The 21,640-nt window shown below is 43.8% G+C and overlaps 2 protein-coding genes across 2 annotated transcripts; both read left to right on the forward strand.

The window, feature by feature from the left end:
- The first annotated feature begins 930 nt into the window (after positions 1–930).
- Positions 931–3,427, forward strand: LOC116973757 (uncharacterized protein K02A2.6-like). Its single transcript, XM_033022065.1, is given in 3 exon segments — positions 931–1,100; positions 1,102–3,220; positions 3,253–3,427. Coding segments are annotated over 2 exon segments (2,205 nt in total). The 3' UTR covers positions 3,137–3,220; positions 3,253–3,427.
- Positions 3,428–3,806: 379 nt separating this feature from the next.
- On the forward strand, positions 3,807–18,875 carry LOC116973758 (b(0,+)-type amino acid transporter 1-like). Its single transcript, XM_033022066.1, has 6 exons — positions 3,807–4,517; positions 5,010–5,143; positions 10,227–10,356; positions 14,514–14,638; positions 16,057–16,144; positions 18,452–18,875. Exons 1-6 carry the CDS (start codon positions 3,807–3,809, stop codon positions 18,683–18,685), a joined length of 1,422 nt encoding a protein of 473 aa, XP_032877957.1. The 3' UTR covers positions 18,686–18,875.
- The last annotated feature ends 2,765 nt before the right edge of the window (positions 18,876–21,640 follow it).

Below are 21,640 nucleotides of genomic sequence, written 5' to 3' on the forward strand. Positions count from 1 at the left end.
GGCAAAGTGTGCAGAAACAGTGCAAAATCTCTCAATGCTGTCACGACAGAGGAAGAAGAGAGCTTTTTCCTGGGAACCGTGGATGCTGGAAAAGACCCGTGGATGGTGCAGCTACAAGTGAGACAAAAAAAAGTGTGCTTTAAAATAGACACTGGTGCTGATGTCACCGCCATGCCAGCTGAGGTGTACCATGACATTACAGGGGGGCATGATGTGAAGCGCCTGGCAGTGTCGACACGCCCATTGTTTGGGCCAGGGAGCAATGCACTCTCTGTCCTGGGTGTAGCCAGAGAAACACTGCGCAGAGGCAAAAAGACAGCCATAGAGAACATTTATGTAGTAGAAGACCTGCACACTGCACTGTTGGGAAGGCCTGCCATAGAACGGCTTCAGCTTGTGTGCAGGGTTGACGGCATCACCTTGGAATCAGTGAAACAACAATATCCGAAGCTGTGTAGCGGCTTGGGTCTTGTTCGGAGGCCATACTCAATTAAATTGAAGCCAGAGGCTGTGCCCTTCTCTCTCCACACACCACGCAGAGTCCCGCTGCCGCTTATGGGAAAAGTGAAGGAGGAGATAGACCGTATGGAGAAGATGGGCGTAATCACCAAGATTGAGGAGCCGACTGATTGGTGTGCCGGGATGGTGGTGGTGCCGAAAAAAGCAGGTGATGTTCGCATTTGTGTGGACTTCACAATGATGAATGGATCAGTATGCAGAGAAAAGTTTATCCTGCCTTCTGTCGAGCACACTCTGGGCATGCTAGCTGGCGCAACAGTATTCAGCAAATTAGATGCCAACATGGGCTTTTGGCAAGTACCATTGACAAAAGAGTCTGCCAAATACACCACCTTCATCGCGCCTTTTGGGTGATACTATTTTAACCGTCTACCCTTTGGCATAGCATCAGCGCCCGAGCACTTTCAAAGGATGATGATGACAGAAGTGACCGGTGGCCTGGAGGGGGTACTGTGTCACATGGACGACATCCTGGTCTGGGGACAGACGCAGGAGGAGCATGATGTGCGGCTACATGCGGTGCTAGAGAAGGCACATAAGGCCGGCATTACGCTCAACATGGACAAATGTGAGCTCACACGCCACAGTCAGATTCCTGGGTCATGTGATTTCAGCAGATGGAGTGAAGCCAGATCCAGAGAAGACGAGAGCAGTACAAGAGATGGATGCACCCAAAAATGTCAGCGAACTCAGGAGTTTTCTGGGCATGGTCAATCAGCTGGGCCGCTTCTTGCCTAACCTGGCTGAAAAAGACAAAGTGCTACGAGACCTGCTGTCCAAGAAGAACCACTGGTACTGGGGGACAGAACAGCAGGCCGCCTTTGATCAGTTAAAAACAGAGCTGTCATCCACACCAGTGCTCACATTATACAACCCAAACAGTGCTCTAAAGATCTCTGCTGATGCCTCTTCCTTTGGCCTGGGGGCAGTCCTGCTGCAGAAGAGCGATGCCATGTGGTCACCTGTGGCATATGCGTCCAGGTCAATGACACCAACAGAGCAGCGCTATGCTCAAGTAGAGAAGGAGGCATTGGCTGCAACGTGGGCATGTGAAAGGTTCAGCTGTTTCATCCTGGGAAGACCATTCGAGCTGGAAACTGACCATAAGCCGTTGGTGAGTCTGCTGGGAAGGAAAGCTTTGGATGACCTCCCACCAAGAATCCAAAGATTTAGGATGAGACTCATGAGATACAACTATACAGTCGATCATGTCCCTGGCAAAAGCCTGTGGACAGCCGACACCTTATCTCGTGCTCATCTGAGAGCCGCAAGAACACACACAGACACAAGCCTATTAGAGGACACCAACATCTATGTAGACTCTGTCATCAGCAACCTTCCTGTCAGTGGAGATTATCTGAGCAGCCTACGTGAGCACCTGCAGGCAGACAGCACATGCTCTGCACTGATGGAGTACTGCACAGACGGCTGTCCCGACAAAAGCCAACTGCAGGGAGTGCAGAGACATTACTGGGCTGATAGAGCAGTGCTGACTGTGCACGATGGGCTGCTGCTGCGGGGCACGAGGCTCGTCATCCCATCAGCCTTACAAGGTGATGTGCTGCAGAGACTACATGAGGGACACCTGGGGGTTACAAAGTGCAGGGGCCGGGCCAAACAGACGGTATGGTGGCCAGGACTCAGCAGCCAGCTGAATGACATGGTGCTGAAATGTAAAACCTGCATCCAAGAGAGAAGGAATGTCAAAGAGCCGCTGATGCCAACGGAGATGCCAGACAGGCCTTGGCAAACCTTGGGAGCTGACCTATTCACGCTGAAAGACAAGACATATCTACTAGTAGTAGATTATTTCTCAAGGTATGTGGATGTTGCGCTGCTGTCACCCACAAGGTCCACAGATGTGGTGGTGCACCTGAAATCCATGTTTTCTCGTCATGGAATTTGTGAGTTTCTTAAAAGTGACAATGGGCCCCAGTTCTCAGGTAGCCACTTTAAAGCCTTTGCAGCAGAGTATGGCTTTGTGCACATCACGAGCAGCCCCAGGTTTCCTCAGAGCAATTGGGAGGCGGAACGCGCTGTACAAACCATGAAAAACCTGCTAACAAAGGCGTCAGACCCATATCTTGCATTGCTGGCCTACAGAGCAACCCCTCTACAGAACGGCTATAGCCTGGCCGAGCTGTTGATGGGGCGCCGCCTCCGCACTACAGTTCCTGCCCTTCCAACCCTGCTGAATCCAGTTTTGCCTGACTACAACGCGCTGGGGGCCAAAGAAAGGGAGAAGAGGAGGAACGACGCAAGATCCTTCAACAAGAGGCACGGAGCGAGAAATCTGGAGCCACTCGTACCTGGGGAGGATGTGTGGATCACCGATGCACGAGTCCAGGGCACAGTGCGATCTACACACAATACCCCTCGCTCTTATATCGTCCAGGTGCCTCAGGGCACACTGAGGAGGAACCGGCATCACTTGGTGCCGCTGCAGACCAACAGTGGGGTAGTCGACGCGGATGAGCCACCGGTAGGAGAAGATTCACCTACACCAGAGCCAGCTCCACCAGTGACAACATCACCCAGCAGAGAGGGCCCCACCACAGAGACTGTGCGGACCAGGTGTGGGAGAGAGGTTAGAAAGCCGAAGAGACTTGATTGGTGATTTATTGATTTGTTTTCTACGGTAAAGAAAAAGTGATTGTGAAATTGTTCTGCTAAACCTGTTACATTTACCTGAAACCTGAGAGTTTAAGTTTTGAAGAACACAGCCTGCTAAAGTAATAGTTCACAGTATGGTAACGCGTAAGTTATTTTATTTCTAGTTTGCATGCTTGAAACAGGGACAGATCAGGGACAGGTCTTCCAGCAAAAGGGCAGAATAAACCCCTTAAGACCTGCAGAGACAAAGGTAGTCCACCCTTTGTTCTCAAAGAAAGGGAGATGTGGTATTATGGAATAATAGTGTAAGGACAGGCTACAGTGACAGCATCCGGGCTGAAGAGGGCGCTGTGGGGCGGAACCGGAGGTTGGGCGGAGGAGAGGCCCAGGCCTGCACACGAAGCTGCTGCTGCTGTACAGAGTTGCTAAATAAAGACAGACTCCGATTACGTCGTTGTACGAGCCTTATTATAAGAATAACATGACACACACGATCAGATTTACAATTAACATCAGTTAATGTTTACAAGATATTCTTATTGCCAAGGAGACTTAGAACTTGAGATGCAATAAAAAACAGTTTCAATATTTAGACCTTTGATATACAGGAAGCTGCAACGAGATTTTTAAAAGAGAAAGGAAGAAGCTTTGCCTGTATTCAGCCAGCCTTGGATATGGCAGCAACTGCAGGAAAACTAAACTTAAAACGTGAAGTTGGATTAATTAGTTCTGTGTCTTTAATTGTAGGAACTATTATTGGCTCTGGCATCTTTATGTCTCCAGAATGGGTGTTACGATATATTGGGAGCCCTGGAGCCAGCCTTCTGGTATGGACATTCTGTGGATTACTGTGCATGGTAGCTGCTCTTTCATACGTAGAATTAGGGACTGTCATAAAGGAATCTGGTGGAGAATATATATACATCTTGAGAAACTTCGGTCCTGTCCCAGCTTTTGTTTTCTCTTGGACTTCTGTGTTTGTAGTCAGACCTGCTTCTATCGCAGCAATGTCTTTGAGCCTGGCGCAATACACTGCAGCTCCATTTTATGGGGCATGTCCACCACCTCCTGCTGTGGTAAAGTGTACAGCTGCTGCCAGCATTTTAATTGTCACTGTAGTGAACTGTCTTAATGTGAAACTGGCAACCGACATTCAAAATATCTTCACATTTGCCAAACTAGTCTCCTTGCTTGTAATAGTGGTAGGTGGGATACTATTGATCCTCAATGGACACACACAGAGTTTTCAGAATGCTTTTCAAGGAACAAGTGGAATGAGCGCAAGTGGAATAAGCTCAATTGGAATCGCTTTACAACATGGCCTCTGGTCCTACGATGGATGGAATAATTTAAATAATTTGACCGAAGAAATCAAGAGGCCAGAAGTAAGTACAAAACAAGCACTCTTAATCCATCACAAAATATTGTTTTTAAATGACGACTTTAATGGAATGTTACTTGGCATCAGCAACATAAATTACCAGGTCGCGCCTCTTGTGTAAGCTGAGCACCAAGGATGGAATGCACCAAGGGTTTTAGTTAAGATAGCTGAGTGGGGGTTAATTGTATGATGGAACCTTATTCATTAATTTCTCATAGGTTCAAATAGATCCCTTCCCCTCCCCAACCTGCTCCATATGCCGAATACCCTTCCCAGTCCACCTATCATTTCCCACATCGATCTCACCACACCACTTCTCCTCTCTAATCTAGCTATCTTCCCTCTCCACTCTTATTCCTGATGCAGTCGCTGTCCGTTGCTTTCCATCCACAGATGCTAGTCGACCTGATGATTGTTTGTTGCTCCAGATTCCAGCCTCTGCAGTCCCTTCTGCCTCTGACCCAATATTGAGATTACAGTGAATTTATTGTTTCAGGTGAATCTGCCCCGAGCTTTACTGATTTCCCTTCCACTGGTGACTTTGCTTTACATTCTGGTAAACATGAGCTACCTGGCAGCCATGAGTCCAGCTGAAATGATGTCCTCTGGAGCTGTGGCTGTAACATGGGGGTAAGTTAAGACTGTTATTTATCTTTATTGGCTGAACCATAGAAAACAAGACCACTTTGGTCAAACAAGGACTCAAAAAGGTCAGTTACAGTAATATGTGTATTGTTTGTCACCAGTCTATAGGAAGGCTGTGACAGCAGTATGGAAAATATTGAAGAGATGTTACCTGGGCTGCATCATTATATTTTTAGGGAGAGACAGTCTGGGGTTGTTTTCTTTGGAATAAAGGAAACTGAGGGGTACATAATAAAGAAGATAAAGTTATGAAAAAAAAGGATAAATAGGATAAATGTGCAGACAGAGGAGATTAGGTTAACTTGGCATCATGTTTAGCCTGGATGTTGTCAGCCCATTCCTGTATTGTACTGTTCTATGTTCTATAAACAGTTAGGATCTACTTCCCTTCGCACAAATAAATTATCCTGGCGAAAGATTACAGTCAATTGGTAGAAGGAATAGAAGTTATGAAAACAATAGCTCAATAAGCGGTGAGTTCCTTGAACTCAATATTTGCAAGGATAGTGGCGTCATAGATACATTCACAATAGGTGCAGGAGTAGGCCATTCAGCCCTTCGAGCCTGCATCGCCATTCCTTTTGATCATGGCTGATCATCCACAATCAGTACCCCGTTCCTGCCTTCTCCCCATATCCCTTGATTCCGCCAGGCCTAAGAGCTCTACCTAACTCTCTCTTGAATGCATCCAGTGAATCGGCGTCAATTGCCTTCTGAGGCAGAGAATTCCATGAATTCACAACTCTCTGGGTGAAAATGTTTTTCCTCATCTCAGTTCCAAATGACCTACCCCTTATTCTTCAAACTGCCCCCTGGTTCTGGACTCCCCCAACATCGGGGACATGTTTCCTGCATCTAACGTGTCCAATCCCTTAATAATTTTATATGTTTCTTTAAGATCTCTCATCCTTGTAAATTCCAGTGAATACAAGCCCAGTCGCTCCATTCTTTCATCATATGACAGTCCCGCCATCCCGGGAATTAACCTCGTGAACCTACGCTGCATTCCCTCAATAGCAAGAATGTCCTTCCTCAAATTAGGAGAAAAAAGCTGCACACCAAACCCAAGGCAGATGTGGTCTCATCAGGGCCCTGTACAACTGCAGAAGGACCTCTTTGCTCCTATACTCAACTCCTTTCGTTATTAAGGCCAACATGCCATTAGCTTTCTTCACTGCGTGCTGTACCTGCATGCTTACTTTCAGTGACTGATGTACAAGGACATCCAGGTCTCTTTGTACTTCACCTTTTCCTAACCTGACACCATTCAGATAATAATCTGCCTTCCTGTTCTTTCCACCAAAGTGGATAACCTCACATTTATCCACATTATACTGTATCTGCCATGCATCTGCCTACTCATGCAACCTTTCCAAGTCACAGAGCATCATGTTCACAGTTCACACTGCCACCCAGCTTTGTGTCAAGAATAGCTGTGAACTATTCATCTGTATTAACTCCTCTCCCTGACTCCCTCACACCCATCCCTGGACTTTCTTTGGAGTTTCTGACTTGAAGTAGCCAATCCTTGTTGATCCCACAATGTAATTGTAATTGTAATTAATTTATTAGCCAAGTATGTAAAAACATACAAATAATTTGATTTGCCAACACGTTATACCAAAAAAACAAGACACACAACTACATAACAATTAACATAAACATCCACCACAGCGCACAGTGATGGAAGGCATTAACATATTATCTTCTTCCCTCCTTTTCCACCGCGGTCGGGGCAGTTGAACCATCCGCAGTCAGGGCGATCGAAGCTTTGGATGCAGAGCAGATGTGTTGCCTATTTAGTCCTTCAGCAGGTCAGGCAGCATCTCTAGAGAAAAAGGATGAATGATGTTTTGGGTAACCCATCCTTTTTTAACAGAGTTGCTGCCTGACCCACTGAGTTGTTCCAGTACGTTGTGAATATCTTTGGTATGAACCAGCATCTGCTGTTTCTATAAATTGCCTACTGCACTTATTAAGTTTGAGAAACAAGACAAAGCCTTGGGTTTACCTTGTGTCGTTTCTCCTTTTCACATGTTTATCCGTCAGTCATATTTCTTTCTAGTACCGATCCTCAAGATCTGCCAAGAACCAAAATCCTCAAAGGTGTTATATGATCAACCTATAGATGCAGCAGGAAAACCATTGCACACTGCACCCAATTAATGGGTATAAATCCACTGAGTTCTGCCATTATGTTTGTACCTGAAATTCAGTGATAAATGAATCATCCCAAATATGTGGAGGTTGATAGACAATAGACAATAGTTGCAGGAGTAGACCATTCTGCCCTTCGAGCCAGCACCGCCATTCAATGTGATCATGGCTGATCATCCCCAATCAGTACCCCATTCCTGCCTTCTTCCCATATACCCCGACTCCGCTATTTTTAAGAGCCCTATCTAGCTCTCTCTTGATAGATTAATTGGTCCATGTAAATTGTCCCTAGTATAAGTAAATCATTGAATCTAGATGCAGTTGACAAAAGCATCCGAAGAATAAAATAGGATAAGATTAGTGTAAATGGGTGGTTGATAGCCGGCACAGGCTCAGCAAAATGAAGGGTCTGTTTCCGTGCTGCATTTTTTAATGAATCTATGATTATGAGCCTTGCAGCAGGACAAAGAGTTTGCAGAGTAAAGCATGTGATCAAAAACAATGACAGAGTGGGAATGGTGCAGTAAAGTCTGAAGAATACAAGTCAAGTCACTTTTATTTCTATAGCACATTTAAAAAACAACTCTCGTTGACCAAAGTGCTTTACATTGGTGAAGGTACTAACGTTATACAACATTGGTTCATAGATTAAGTACATACATAAATACATACATATAGCCCTCCATCAGAGGACGTCAAGAAAGGCTTGAGAGTAAAGATGAGTTTTTAGTCTCGACTTAAAAGAGTCGATGGAGGGGGCAGTTCTGATGGGAAGAGGGATGCTGTTCCACAGTCTAGGAGCTGCAACCGCAAAGGCGCGGTCGCCCCTGAGCTTATGCCTAGACCGCGGGATGTTCAGTAACCCCAAGTCGGCCGATCTGAGGGACCTGAAGGTGGTGTGGTACGTAAGCAGACTTTTGATGTAGGTAGGGGCAAGCCCGATAAGGGCTTTGTAAACATAAAGAAGGATCTTGAAATTTATTCGGAACCGCACAGGGAGCCAGTGGAGAGAGGCCAGAATTGGGATGATGTGGTCCCTTTTTCGGGTGCCCGTCAGGAGTCTCAGGCGGGACAGGGAAGATTGGCTGATGCCAGTGTAAAGGGAGTTGCAGTAGTCGAGGCGGGAAGAGATAAATGTGTGGATGATCTTTTCGAGGTCATCAAACTGGGGGGAATTGTTTTATTTTAGCTTTCGTCCGAAGCTGGAAGAAGCTAGCTTTTACCACGGCATTAACTTGTTTGTCAAATTTCAATGCTGAGTCAAATATATTATAGGCTCCAAAGCCACACTCAGCAAAATCAATAACCCCACTCTCACCATCGACGGCACCACTGTCTCCCCATCTCCCCAGGCCCGCAACCTTGGCGTGATCTTTGATTCCACCCTCTCCCTTGAGCCTCACATCCGCCATGTCATTAAAACCTCCTTCTTTCATCTCCGCAACATCGCCAAACTCAGACCCTCTCTCACACCGCCTGCTGCTGAAAGACTCATCCATGCCTTCATCTCCTCCCTACTGGACTATTGCAACTCACTTCTCCTTGGCATCAGCTCCACCTACATCAACCGACTCCAACTGGTCCAGAATGCAGCCGCCCGACTCATCACCCACACCAAATCCTGGCATCACATCACTCCAGTCCTCAAAAAACTTCACTGGCTTCCCATCTCCCACCGGATCACCTACAAAATCCTGGTCCTCACCTACAAAGCCCTCCACCATCTGGCCCCCCCATATCTCACTGACCTCCTCTCCCCCTACCAACCCTCACGGTCCCTCAGATCCACATCAGCCGGTCTCCTCTGCATCCACAAGTCCAACCTCCGCAGTTTTGGGGACAGAGCCTTCTCCAGGGCAGCTCCCAGGCTCTGGAACTCCCTCCCCCAACTGATCCGCAATTCCGTGTCCCTCACCATCTTCCAGTCCCGCCTCAAGACCCATCTCTTCACCTCTGCCTATCCTTAGCCCCACGTCCCCGTCCCTTTTCATCTGTGCATTAATTGCCTCATACTGTGTTTTGTATTGAATTCTGTCTTTACTTTGTGTACTAGTCATGTCTCTACTATTTATTTCATTCCCCTTACATGTTTTTCCTCTACATGCTCAATTTTTGTAAGGTGTCCTTGAGACTCTTGAAAGGCGCCCATAAATAAAATTTATTATTATTATTATTAAATATCACCCCAAGGTTTTTGACGTGAGGTTTGAGTAATGGGGTAAGGCTTCCAAGGCTTCCAAGTAGATTTGATCATTATTTTGGGCTTCAGGGGGAGATAGATTTGTGTATCGTCTGCATAGCAATGGAAGGAAATGCCGTGCCTTTGAATGACTTGGCCTAAGCATATACAGGGAGAAGAGAATGGGGCCAAGGATGGAACCTTGTGGAACCCCGCAGCAGAGGCTAGCTGGGGAGGAGAAAGAGTTGCCTGTGTTAGTAGAGAAACTCCTACCTTTGAGGTAGGAGATGAACCAGCTCAGGGCAGTGCCATCAATACCAACCCCGTACCGGAGACGTTCAATTAGGATGGTGTGGTCGACAGTATCAAATGCTGTGCTGAGGTCGAGAAGGAGCAGGATTGCACAGTCGCCGGAGTCAACGGTGACTTTCCACGTTTGGGTCCAAGAAGGGTCTCGAACCAAAACGTCACCCATTCCTTCTATCCAGAGATGCTGCCTGTCCCACTGAGTTACTCCAGCATTTTGTGTCTATCCAGTAAATTCACCATTTCCATTTGTGTATCAGTGCTGCCACATTTACTGCGGAGTGGAGGGAATAAAAAATATATACATAATAATTCATGCGAATAAAGTTTTAACAGAATAATATTTTAGGGAGAGTGTCCTCAGCACAATATAAATGGTTTATTTTGTAATGTCTGTCATGATCTCTAAATGCTTTCCAATTTTAGAAACAAAGTCTTGGGCAGTTGGACATGGATCATTCCACTGTCAGTTGTACTTTCCACGTTTGGGTCCATGAATGGCACTTTCTTCACTGGTGGTCGCACTTGCTACATAGCAGCCAGAGAAGGTTCACTGGTAAGGACAGACAAACTACCAACATGGAATACTAATCTGGCAATTCAGAGCCGCATCTTTCTCATGTCTTTAAACAGAAGTGATATGGGGGAAATGTGATGTTGGTTGGAGTCTGCAGAGAACAGGTAAAGTTCAGACACAGGGAATTGGAAAATGATCTAAGGGGATTTGACAGCCTACTTCTCAAACAGCTTTAAATTAAATGCAAATCTTGGAGCAAGTAAGTGAGACATTAGGCAGAAAGCCTGTATTTAAGAGGACACACGCATGAAAGAAAAACATCCAACATTTCTTAAAATGCTTCCAACCAATGAAGTCGCGGTTGTAAGGTAGAAAAAGTGGGACCAATTCTGCACACAGGGAAGCCCCCACAACTCATCACTTGATTTGAACTTACTTTGTTCACTTGACAGAAGGAGAAACTTTGGCCACTTATTATTCTCTCATGCCTGGAGAAGGGGGATGCTAAGGGCATTGCAAAGACCTCACTGAGCTTGTTTGGCTCTACCTTTAATTTAAAAAAATCTAATGTCTATTCAAGTATCACAATAAACATTTGGATTATGGCGAAGGAAACGGCCATTTTCAAGTTTCAAATAGGCTTAATTATCTTACATCCATCTGATTGAGCATATGGAATGGAATGGAATTGAATTGAATACTTTATTCTCAAATGTGACTAGGCACAGTGAAATTCTTTGCTTGCATACCCAATGTATACAAAAAGTGACCACCAATGGCGCCGACAAAGTTACAAAGTACGCCGGCTCCTCCTTTGTTCTCCACTCTCCCCATAGCAGTTCCCCCCACGCTTGGTCCTCCATTGTCCATTGTTCTTCCCCCTCCCTCATGGCGGTCCCCCCATGCCGGGTCCTCCATTATTCTTCCCCTCCGCCCCCTTACAGACTCATCACCGTGAGGCTCCACCACCGCCGCCGAGGCTTCACCGTCACTCCCGCCAAAGTATCACCACCACCGCTGAGGCCTCACTGCCGTCGCCGAGGCTTCATTGCTGCCGAGGCTTCACCACTGCCGAGGCTTCACTACTGCCGAGGCCCACCACTGGAGCCGCCAGCGCTTAGATGCCTTGATTTAACATTTCATCAGACAGTACTCCTTCAGAACTTGTTGAGAACCCTGGGGTGGGACTTGAATCTGTGCATTCAGGCTCAGGAATGAGAATACTACCACTTGTGTCACAGATGTCAAAAATTATTATTTTTGGCAGCAGGATTATTGGTTCCATAAATGGATTATTTTCAACCAGAAATAACATTTGACCTGTGGAATAATTTACAATAATGTCTGCAACATTTCTTTGTGCTATTCCTCAAAAAGGATAAAAGACACACATGTGTAGAACATTGAATCTTCTATTGTTATTCTCTCATGATAGGGCAAAGGGGGGATGCTAAGTGCCTTGCAAAGACTGCATTGAGCGTGTTTTTTAAAACATCAAATGTCTATTTGAGCATTACAATAAACATTTGTACTAGGGTGAAAGATACGTCCATTTTAAAGTTTAAAATAAGATGAATCATCCTAGTCCCTTGGCACTCCAAGTATCTCTGGTCCTATTTATTTCTATACGCAGTGCCTCTTCAGCCCGTTGCCAGACAACTCTTGTTTTTCAGTTCCAGCAGCCTAGGCTTGTAGCCTTACCATATTTGATACATTGAATCATGTAAAATGCATAACATTAACTTTTGCAGATAGAGAACTGAAAGGAAATTTGTGTTCCGTGTGAGGCAAGTTGGCAATCACCTCTTTTCCATTGGTGATCTGGATACAATTGAATTTCACTCTCAAAGAGTCACCAATAATGTATTGTAATGCACCACTGGGCATCCTGACAGATGATTGAAATGCAGACAGAACTGCTCAGCAGACAGATGGTAACTGTGGTAAGAGAAACAGTGTTAACATTTCATGTAAATGGCCCTTCAGCTGACTAGAAGAAAGTTATCAGTCATCTTTATTTAACACTGATTACAGTTGGGGAACTTAAGTAGGGGTTCTGGCATTCCTTCCTGTACAAGGTTTTCTTCTAGATCCCATGCTCATAGTCAGAAACAAAAACAAGATGCTGGAAGATCAGGTAGTATCTGTGGAGGGAATGGACAGACGACGTTTCGGGTCAGGACCCTCTTCTGACTGAGTGTAGTGGAGAGAAAGCTAGAGAGGTGTGAACGGGACGCCTGGCAAGGGATAGGTGGAGATAGACACAAAATGCTGGAATAACTCAGCGGGACAGGCAGCATCCCTGGATAGAAGGAATGGGTGACGTTTCGGGTCGAGACCCTTCTGCTGACGAATACTGGCGAAGGATGGTATGGTTGACAGATGGTGGAGTGTTAGTCAAAGGGGGACAAATGTGTCATATAAGGAGAGGAGGAGTGAAATTGGCTGCCAGAGGCAGGGATATAATCGGATGGGAACAGGGGGAGGAAGAAAAGGGGAATAAAAGGGAAATGAGGAAATTAGGGTTGGGAGATGAGTATACGAAGCAAGGGAAAGTAGTAATCGGTGTAAAATGCACTCCAATAGAGAACTGAAAGAGCATAGATTGAAAAAGTGGTAGAGTATTGCAGTCCTATGTTCTTTAAAAGTTGGGTCATAGAATAATTAATGGCATTGCCCAGGTTGATTCTGTCATGTATTAGTATTCAAAGCCAGGTTAGTGAGAACAACGATAAAATTCAGCATCGTTGTGAGCAAAGAGGATTCCTGCTCCTTACGGGCATCAAAGTTCATAGATGAAGAGTGACCAGCACAATAAAGTATTACTGAGTAAATGACAAGTAAAAATGTACTCCAGTATGCTAGAAATTCATTTTTTATTGCTAATGCTGACGTGTTTGTCAGCCATCAATGGAGCTGAATATGCTGAAATAAGTATAACCCACGGTCAATACTCACGTACAGGTACATCTTTAATTTTAGTGGCCAAAGATGAATTTCTACCCATTGGGTTTGGCAGAGAACTGTACATAATTTTTTTTTAAAGCCAAGGCTGTGTCCTAAGCCCCCTGCTGTTTAGTCTGCTTACACACGACTGTACTGCTAGACTCAATAACAACTTCATCAACAAGTTCGCTGATGACACAACAGTGGTGGGTCTCATCAGTGACAATGATGAGTCGGCGTACAGGATGGAGGTGGAGCTGCTCACAGGATGGTGCAAATCCCACAACCTCATTCTCAACGTGGGAAAAACTAAGGAGATGGTGGTTGACTTCAGGAGGGCGGGAAAACAACACCATACACCTCTGCACATCGATGGAGCTGATGTGGAAAGGGGCAGCAGCGTGAAGTTCCTAGGACTCCACCTGTCAGATGACCTGATGTCCACAACCAACACCACAGCACTGGTCAAGAGAGCCCAGCAGCGACTACACCCTCTCCGAAGACTACGTAAAGCAGGTCTCCCCACTACACATCTACGAACTTTTTATAGGGGGACAATCGAGAGCACATTAACCAACGGCATCACTTCCTGGTTCGGGAGCTGCAAGGCGTATGAACGGCACCAACTTGACAGGATTGTGAAGACTGCCAGCAGGATTATTGGTGCTCCACTCCCTTTCTTGCTGGACATATACAGGAAGAGATGTATCAACAGAGCCATCTCCATCATCAAAGACCCCTACCACCCATCGCATCACATATTCTCCATCCTGCCGTCTGGGAAGAGGTACAGGAGCATTAGCTGCAAAACCAGTAGGATGCACCTCAGCTTCTTCCCGCAGGCTATAAGACTGATAAACGGACTTAGCCCCCTGCCAAAGTATCGCGCACCAACCATCAACCTGGACACACTGCAGCAGCTGCCGATCGGAACGCCTGTTGATGTTTAGTAGAGAGTAGAGTGTTTAATTTAATTTGTTCATGATATATGTTTTTTATTTCTAGTTATTTGTTGTTATTTGTACTGCACACTGAATGGACACTGGTTGAGCAACGTTTTTTTGTTTCCTCTGGGTATGTGAGTACTCAGGAAATGACAATAAAGATATACTGATACTGATACTGATAATGATAATTGTATGAAATGTGGCTATAGCATATTTATGAATAAGTAGGTTTCAAGTGTTTCTTTCGCATTGTGGAACTTCTAATTTGTACTTCTAATACTCTTTTTATTCATTTTCTCCCAGCCAGACATTCTCTCCATGGTACATGTGAAGCGGTTGACACCATTGCCTGCACTTCTATTCACAGCATTCATTGCTTTGATATTATTAATCCCAGGCGATTTTGGATCCATTGTCAAATATTTCAGGTTTGCACAGAACAGGTTTTTCTCAACAATATTTTCACCTATAACAGTGATTCCATGGGGCTGTTCCTATCATCCACAAAACATTGGCAGAACAATCATGAAAATGGGAGACCGTGTAATATGAAGTGGAAACTTTTCTCTAGCAGCTTCCCTGTCAAAACCCCCCAATGATATTCACATGTTGCTAGATTGCCTCCCACACCTTTAACCTCCAATATGCATAGATCCATTCTGCACAATTATTCCACGTAACACAAAGCTTTCATTCCAAGAATTAACCTAGAAAATGTTTGCTGCATGACGCCGATGGAAGGACGGTATATCCTTCCTTAAATAAAGTGGTCAAACTTTTGTGGAGTAATACAACACTCTGTACAATTGTAGCAAAACTTCCCTGTAGTAATAAAGCCCTACATTCCATTTGCCTTCCTAATTACTTGCTGCATTTGCATGCTAACACCTTGTGTTTCACATGCAAGGACACTCAAATCCCTCTTTGGAGCAACATTCCATAGTCTTTCTCCATTTAATTGACATTTTACCTTTCCATTCTTTTCACCAAAGTGGACAATCTCACATTTCCTCACAGTACACACCTTCTAATTTGTAATCCACCGACCCACCTACAGACTATGCCTGGCAGACTCTTTATGTTTTGCAGACAAGTAGCTTTGATTTATCAACAATTTTGGCAACAGTATACTTGGTCCTTTCATCTATCATTAGTGTAGATTGGAAGTAGTCGTGCCCTCCCTCAACTCCCTCACTGATCCCTATGTTACCTTATGAGTTACAGATTAGTAACCTGAAAATGATCCATATAGTTAAACCATTTTCATTCAGCCAGCCAATCCGGTATCCATAATAAAATATTACCACATCTCCCTGCACACTGCCATGACGTCTTGTCCTTTTTACATGGCACTTCACTGCATGCCTTTTTTTAAATCCAAGTACATTCATCCTTTATCTGGCTGTTAGTTACATCCTTGACCCAGGTTCAATCTAAACCTCTGGCGCTGTCTTTGTGGAGTTTGCAAGTTCTCCCTGTCACCATGTGTGTTTTCCCCTAAGCACTCTAGTTTCCTCCCACATCCCAATACGAGTAGCTTGGTGGGTTATTTGGCCACTGTAAATTGACTCTATTGTGTGAGGGAATGGTAGAATTGGGGGATGATGATCAGCATGTGGAGAGAATAAAAACAAAGGATGAGTGCAAACGGGTGGTTGATGATTGGTGCAGACTGGGTGGGTTGAATGTCTTGTTTCTGAGTTGAATGACTATGACTCTATGGTGTATGAGGCTCTAAAAAAGCCAGCACACATTTTGAAGATTAGTATAGTACAGTAATGTACATGAATTTTTTTTGTGGTAAACCTACCATTTCCACATTAACTTTTTTTTTCTTATCTAAAAGTTTTACAGCTTGGTTCTTTTATAGTCAGGCCTTTGCTGCACTGGTGTACATGAAAATTAAGAAGCCACATCTTCATCGACCTTTCAATGTAAGATTTAGCTTTACACAATTACTCCCATGAAAGTGCTCTTTATTATGTTTAGCTTTTCTAACATCAGTTTCTATTTGTATAACCCTCCCCACTTTTTTTATGTTTTACCATTTCTTATTTCATAAACATTTTGAGAATGTTCAAAGTGTTTTAGGTTCTTTTCAAAAAGGGAAAATTATCATCTGGGTCTTTATTTAAAAAAAAAAATTTCTGCCACATTTGATGTCATCTAATGTTTAACAGGTTTGACAGTTCAGGCCAAGAGAGAATCATTACTTTCTCCTTTCTGTGGACTGGGCTAGCTTTGATGGCCTCTCATGAAACCCTTTCACATGGAAAGCCTCACCACCAAGTAACCCCCACATAAAAGATAGAACTGTGCAGCACAGGAAAAACCCCTTCAGCCCTTTGTGTCATCTGCTTGCACTTGATCCATTTCCCTCTTTTTCCTGCCTGCTCATGTGTCTGTCTAAATGCCTCTCAAACATTCCTATCTATACTGCTTCCATCAGTGCCTTACAGGCATCCTCCACCCTCAGTGGAAACACTAGCCTTATAAATCTCCTTAAATTTCCCCCCTCTCACCTAAAACCAATTCCCTCAAGTATTGGATCTCCCCATCCTGAAAAGAAAAGTGACCATCTACACTATGCCCCTCATAATTGTATATACTTCCATCAGGTCATCACCTCCATTCACCCCACCCCATCCTCATCCCTAAGCCTCCGGTGTCCTCGTGAAAACCTCTCCTCATGGAAAATATACTCCAATTCAGGCTACATCCCAGTGAACCTGCATCCTCTCTAAAACCTTCACACACTATCCACTTATGTTGGCAAGGTTTATTGAATATAATCAAAGGTAAATATGGAATATATTTCAGTCCACCACACTCACATTGCTTGCTGTGGTCGATAGATTTTGGGCAACGATGAGCTTAAAGAAACTCAATAATAATTTAAATATTCATAGATGTGAAGGGGCAGTTTTGAAATGGTGGGAATTATGTTTCATAATGCATGCTTCCTTTTATTTGATGAATTCCTTGAGTAAATCTTGAAGAGAAGCCTTTCTTGTCATTGTCTGTAAATAGGAAGAGTACGATGAGGAAGGATGTGTGTATCAAATTCAAAGCAGACATAATCTGTGACTCTCAGAAGGGTTAGTCTCACTTCTCTGAAAGGGTAAACATTCCATTAGAGATTTCGATTTCAGTTGCAAATTTGTGAAGAGTCAATGTATTGACTTTGAAGACTGAAGAGTAGAGAATGCGAGTTGAGTTCAAAAAGAAAGACAGCATTACAAAGACAAAAATATTATCTCTTCTGCTAAGGAGAGTGCAAAGATGCAAAGTTCTGTTAAGTTGGAGAGGAAACAACTGGATGAGGAGTGCAATGTATACGATCTGCAAATAGTTAACCAAACGCAAGATAGTTCTTTCTAGAAATAAACACACTGTATGAATCACACATCAAGGTCTTTCTTCTGATACTTTCTTATTTGAGTGGAATTATCCAGGGGATCTTGAAATAAAAACAAACTAACCTTAACCACACATGATTGAGTGAAAGATTATAGGATGGCAATTTACAATTTAAAAAGAATGCTGTGCTCTTAAGAGACTATTGTGAGCATGGGCAGAGGCACCCTAAATAAGTTGTTTAGAAAATTGACAAGTTGAAGAGGTCTAAGCAGGAGGTTTCAGAGAATAGGGGCATGAATGAACTGTGAGATTGTCCACAAAGAGGCACTTAAGTCATGTGTTTATTGCCTCACATGGTTTCACTATCTTGATATTTTAGTAACCCTATCTGCACAGTTTCAAAAAGAATGATTTTGTCTCCACGAAGAACTTCAAACTACACTGTGAGTTTTGGATCAAGATGTTGACCAGTTGGTTTACTTATGATTTTCTTGGTGAAGTTCCCTTTCTTGACCCAGATTGTGGTCATCTTTTTTGCATCCTTTGCATAGCCATTAATGAGAAAGGAAATGGACATCTACATAACATGGCATCCATAGGCATGGTGTTACAATTGGCACTTACAAAATAAACATTTAAGGGGCAGCATCAGCTTCTTGGGGAGTGAGGAATATGACAGTGAAATGAACAGAAAATCTGGTTTGCATTTTGGATATTCTATTCTATTTGTCAAAAGCTCTAGAATTGTCATAGTGTGTACAATTAACATTATATATGATAAACGTATGAACTTATATAAGATGCATTGCAATCATTTTTTTAGAACAGACAAAATCAAATGATAACATAAGACATATTAAAATTCCTTTCTCTATTTACAGGTGCCATTGCCCATTCCGGTGTTCATGTTCATTATTTCGATCTGCCTGGTGGTGGCGCCACTCATAGAAGCTCCTCAGATGGAATACTTGTTTGTTGGTTTGTTCATGCTGAGTGGTTTATTGATTTATTTTCCATTGATTCACTTCAAACTATGCACCTGCTCAATGGATCAGATCACTATATTTCTGCAGTTGCTGCTCGAAGTTGGGCCAACACAATCAAACTTGGATTGATAGGTCAAAGAGAAAAAAAAGCTTTTCATTGTGTCTCGGTACACGTGACAATAAACTCAACTCAACTCAACTCAACTCAACTATTGCTGAAGCTGGCATTATCCATTCTGAATAGAAAGCAATTACAAAACTCAGTGGGCCATGCTTCATCAGGGGAAAGAATTGCCAAGATATTCCAGCACCGTACATTGCTTAAATGTTATTATTTGGGACTCATTCACAGTTTGATTTACTCTGTGATATACAGTAAATAAAGTTATCACTTCTTCTTCTTCGTCTTCTTGCGTATGGCATGCACAGCCTAAAGTTGTAGGACAACTTGTTCTATTTGATCTTATTTGATTGTGCACACCAGGTTGATTGCATTCGTCGAAACAGGGCGGACCACGTGAAAGTTGCAATCTCCCACACCATGTTATCACTAATGCCTTAGAAACATTATGTTTATAGCTTTAATGACTACCAGCACACAACCAGGTTATTATAAGTTTATCATTCATTCTCAGGCTATTCTTGAACATTAGCCATGGAAAAAACACCTATTATTTCTTCTACTGGAGCAGACAAAAAGTGTAGGAAGGAACTGCAGATGCTGGTTTATACCAGATAGACACAAAAAGCTGGAGTAACTCAGTGGGTCAGGCAGCATCTCTGGAGAAAAGAATGAAGTGACATTTCGGTTTGAGACCCTTCTTCAGATTGAAGAATCATCGTGACCCAAAACGTCACCGATTCCTTTTCTCCAGAGATGTTGCCTGACCCGCTTAAGTTACCGCAGCTTTTTGTATCTATCTATTTTTTTTTAAATCTCTCCACTCTAACACCAGTATCTACAATTTGTGAGCAGCCTTCATTTCAAAACCACCAGAGCTGTATTTTCTTTAAAAGAAATAGAGGTGTAACATCCTAATTTAATTCTGTCTAATAAATAGTTGTTACATTAGAAAAAGGTTTATTACATTCATTAAATAACTTTACTCTATTGGTAAAAGTCAATGATAATGATATATGAGGACACACAAGAGAATCTTGAGCAAAAATAAATGATGGGGAGCTCAGTGGGGCAGGCAGCATTCGTGGAAGGAAATGGAGAGATGATGCTTCGGTTCAGGTTCCTTCTTCAGATCAATGCAGTAAGGAGAGAGACTGGAAAAATGTGGTTAGGGTAGGATAAAGACTGGCAAGTGATAGGTGGATACAGGTGAGGAGGTGGCTGTAATTGGCAGATGGGTGGAGTAAGTGCAAAGGCTGGAAATGAAATGACGATGTTTCAAAAGGGTGTCTGATAAGGAAAGAAGAGGGGGATAAAATGTACAGCTGGAGGTAGGGATATGGATGGAAAAGGACAGGGTTGGGGAAAGAGGAGGGATAAAATGGAATGGGGCTTGGTGTAGGGAGGGATAAAAGATGAGCGGAAAGAAGGAAAAGAATCAGGTTGATGGGGATTGTGAGGGAAATGTGTGTGCACCCTTGGTTGGGAAAGGGATACCATAGAGGGAAGTGGGGGTCGGGGGGGTTTACATGAAATCGAATCAATGTTCATATCGTTCAGTTGTAAGCTACCCAAGCAAAATCTAAGATCCCATTCTTCCAGTTTTGTGTATGACCTCACTCTCGCAGTGGAGGAGGCCAAGTGCAGAAAGGTCAATATGGGAATGAGAAGAGAGTTAAAATGACTAGCAAACAGAATCTCCAACAAACTTGGTGGACAGAGTGCAAGAGTTCAGCAAAATAATAGTAAGATTAAACGAGAACTTACCAGTTTGAAGTTTGATCTGTATTTTATGAGGAGTTACGATGAGGGATTACGTGAAGAACCCGTCCAGCACGCATGCGCGACATACTTCAAAGCAGCGGTGTGGAATCACAGAAAGACACAGTAATTGAAATAAATATAGTAAAGAAAAGGAGAGCTTAGATACCAGTTTGATCTCTATTATTGAGGGTGGGAGCGGAGGGCACGTAATCCCTCATCGTAACTCCTCATAAAATACAGATCAAACTTCAAACTGGTAAATTCTCGTTTAATCTTACTATTTTACTTCGGAGTCACGTGAGTGACTACGTGAAGATTTTAAAGCTCTGTGATATCAAACCGTGTAACAGGTCATACTTCACTCGCTGCCGAAGTCATTCGAGGGAGGAAGTATGTTATCGTAATCAACCATGAATCTGTTTGTAAAACAATAATGGTGTTATTAACAATAACAAGACCAAAATGCTCCCCCGGGCTTAAATTATATATTTTTTGCAGATTCTAATATTTTTTCTGCAAACGATACAGGTTCTGCCAGCGGCTTGTTATAAATGTTTGGAACGTATACTCCCTAGACCACCCCGCTGTAGCCAGGATGTGGTCCATAGGCACGTCCATCCTCTTAGTCACTGATGTGGATGCTGCCCTGGTGGAATAAGATTTATACACGTTAGTATGTACTCCAGCAACTCCCAGTACCTGCTTGAGCCACTTGAGATAGTTTGGCTCGTCACCTGACCATAAGGTTTCTTGTGGCTGACCCATAAGGCTTTTTCTCTCCCTCGAGGATTACTTATTGTGTCGATGTAGTTCAATAAGTGGGTCATGACACATAACCGTGGTTCAGGTGGGTATGCCCGGAATTCCATGACTAGACCTGATGTTCCTGGTCTGCTCTGTTTGACCAGCCCCTAATGGTAAATGTAACACGGTCTAGTAAACCATATTGTCCAATCGTAGTAGATGGAGGAACTGGACTCTTTGTGCTGAGACAAGGCCATCAGCATGACCGTCTTCAGGGTGGGCTGTTCCAGGGTGAGGGACCTGGCTGGCGACCATCCCCTAAGGTACGTCAGGTCCACACTGACATCCCAGATTTGGGTGTACCTAGGTCTGGGGGATTAGAGTTGAATATGCCTCTCCTGAATTTGATCACCAGCGGGTGGTACCCTATGGCCTGTTGTCCTGGTGTCCGAGTT

The sequence above is a fragment of the Amblyraja radiata genome, chromosome 5, assembly GCF_010909765.2.
Source record: "Amblyraja radiata isolate CabotCenter1 chromosome 5, sAmbRad1.1.pri, whole genome shotgun sequence".
NCBI classification, from domain to species: Eukaryota; Metazoa; Chordata; class Chondrichthyes; order Rajiformes; family Rajidae; genus Amblyraja; species Amblyraja radiata.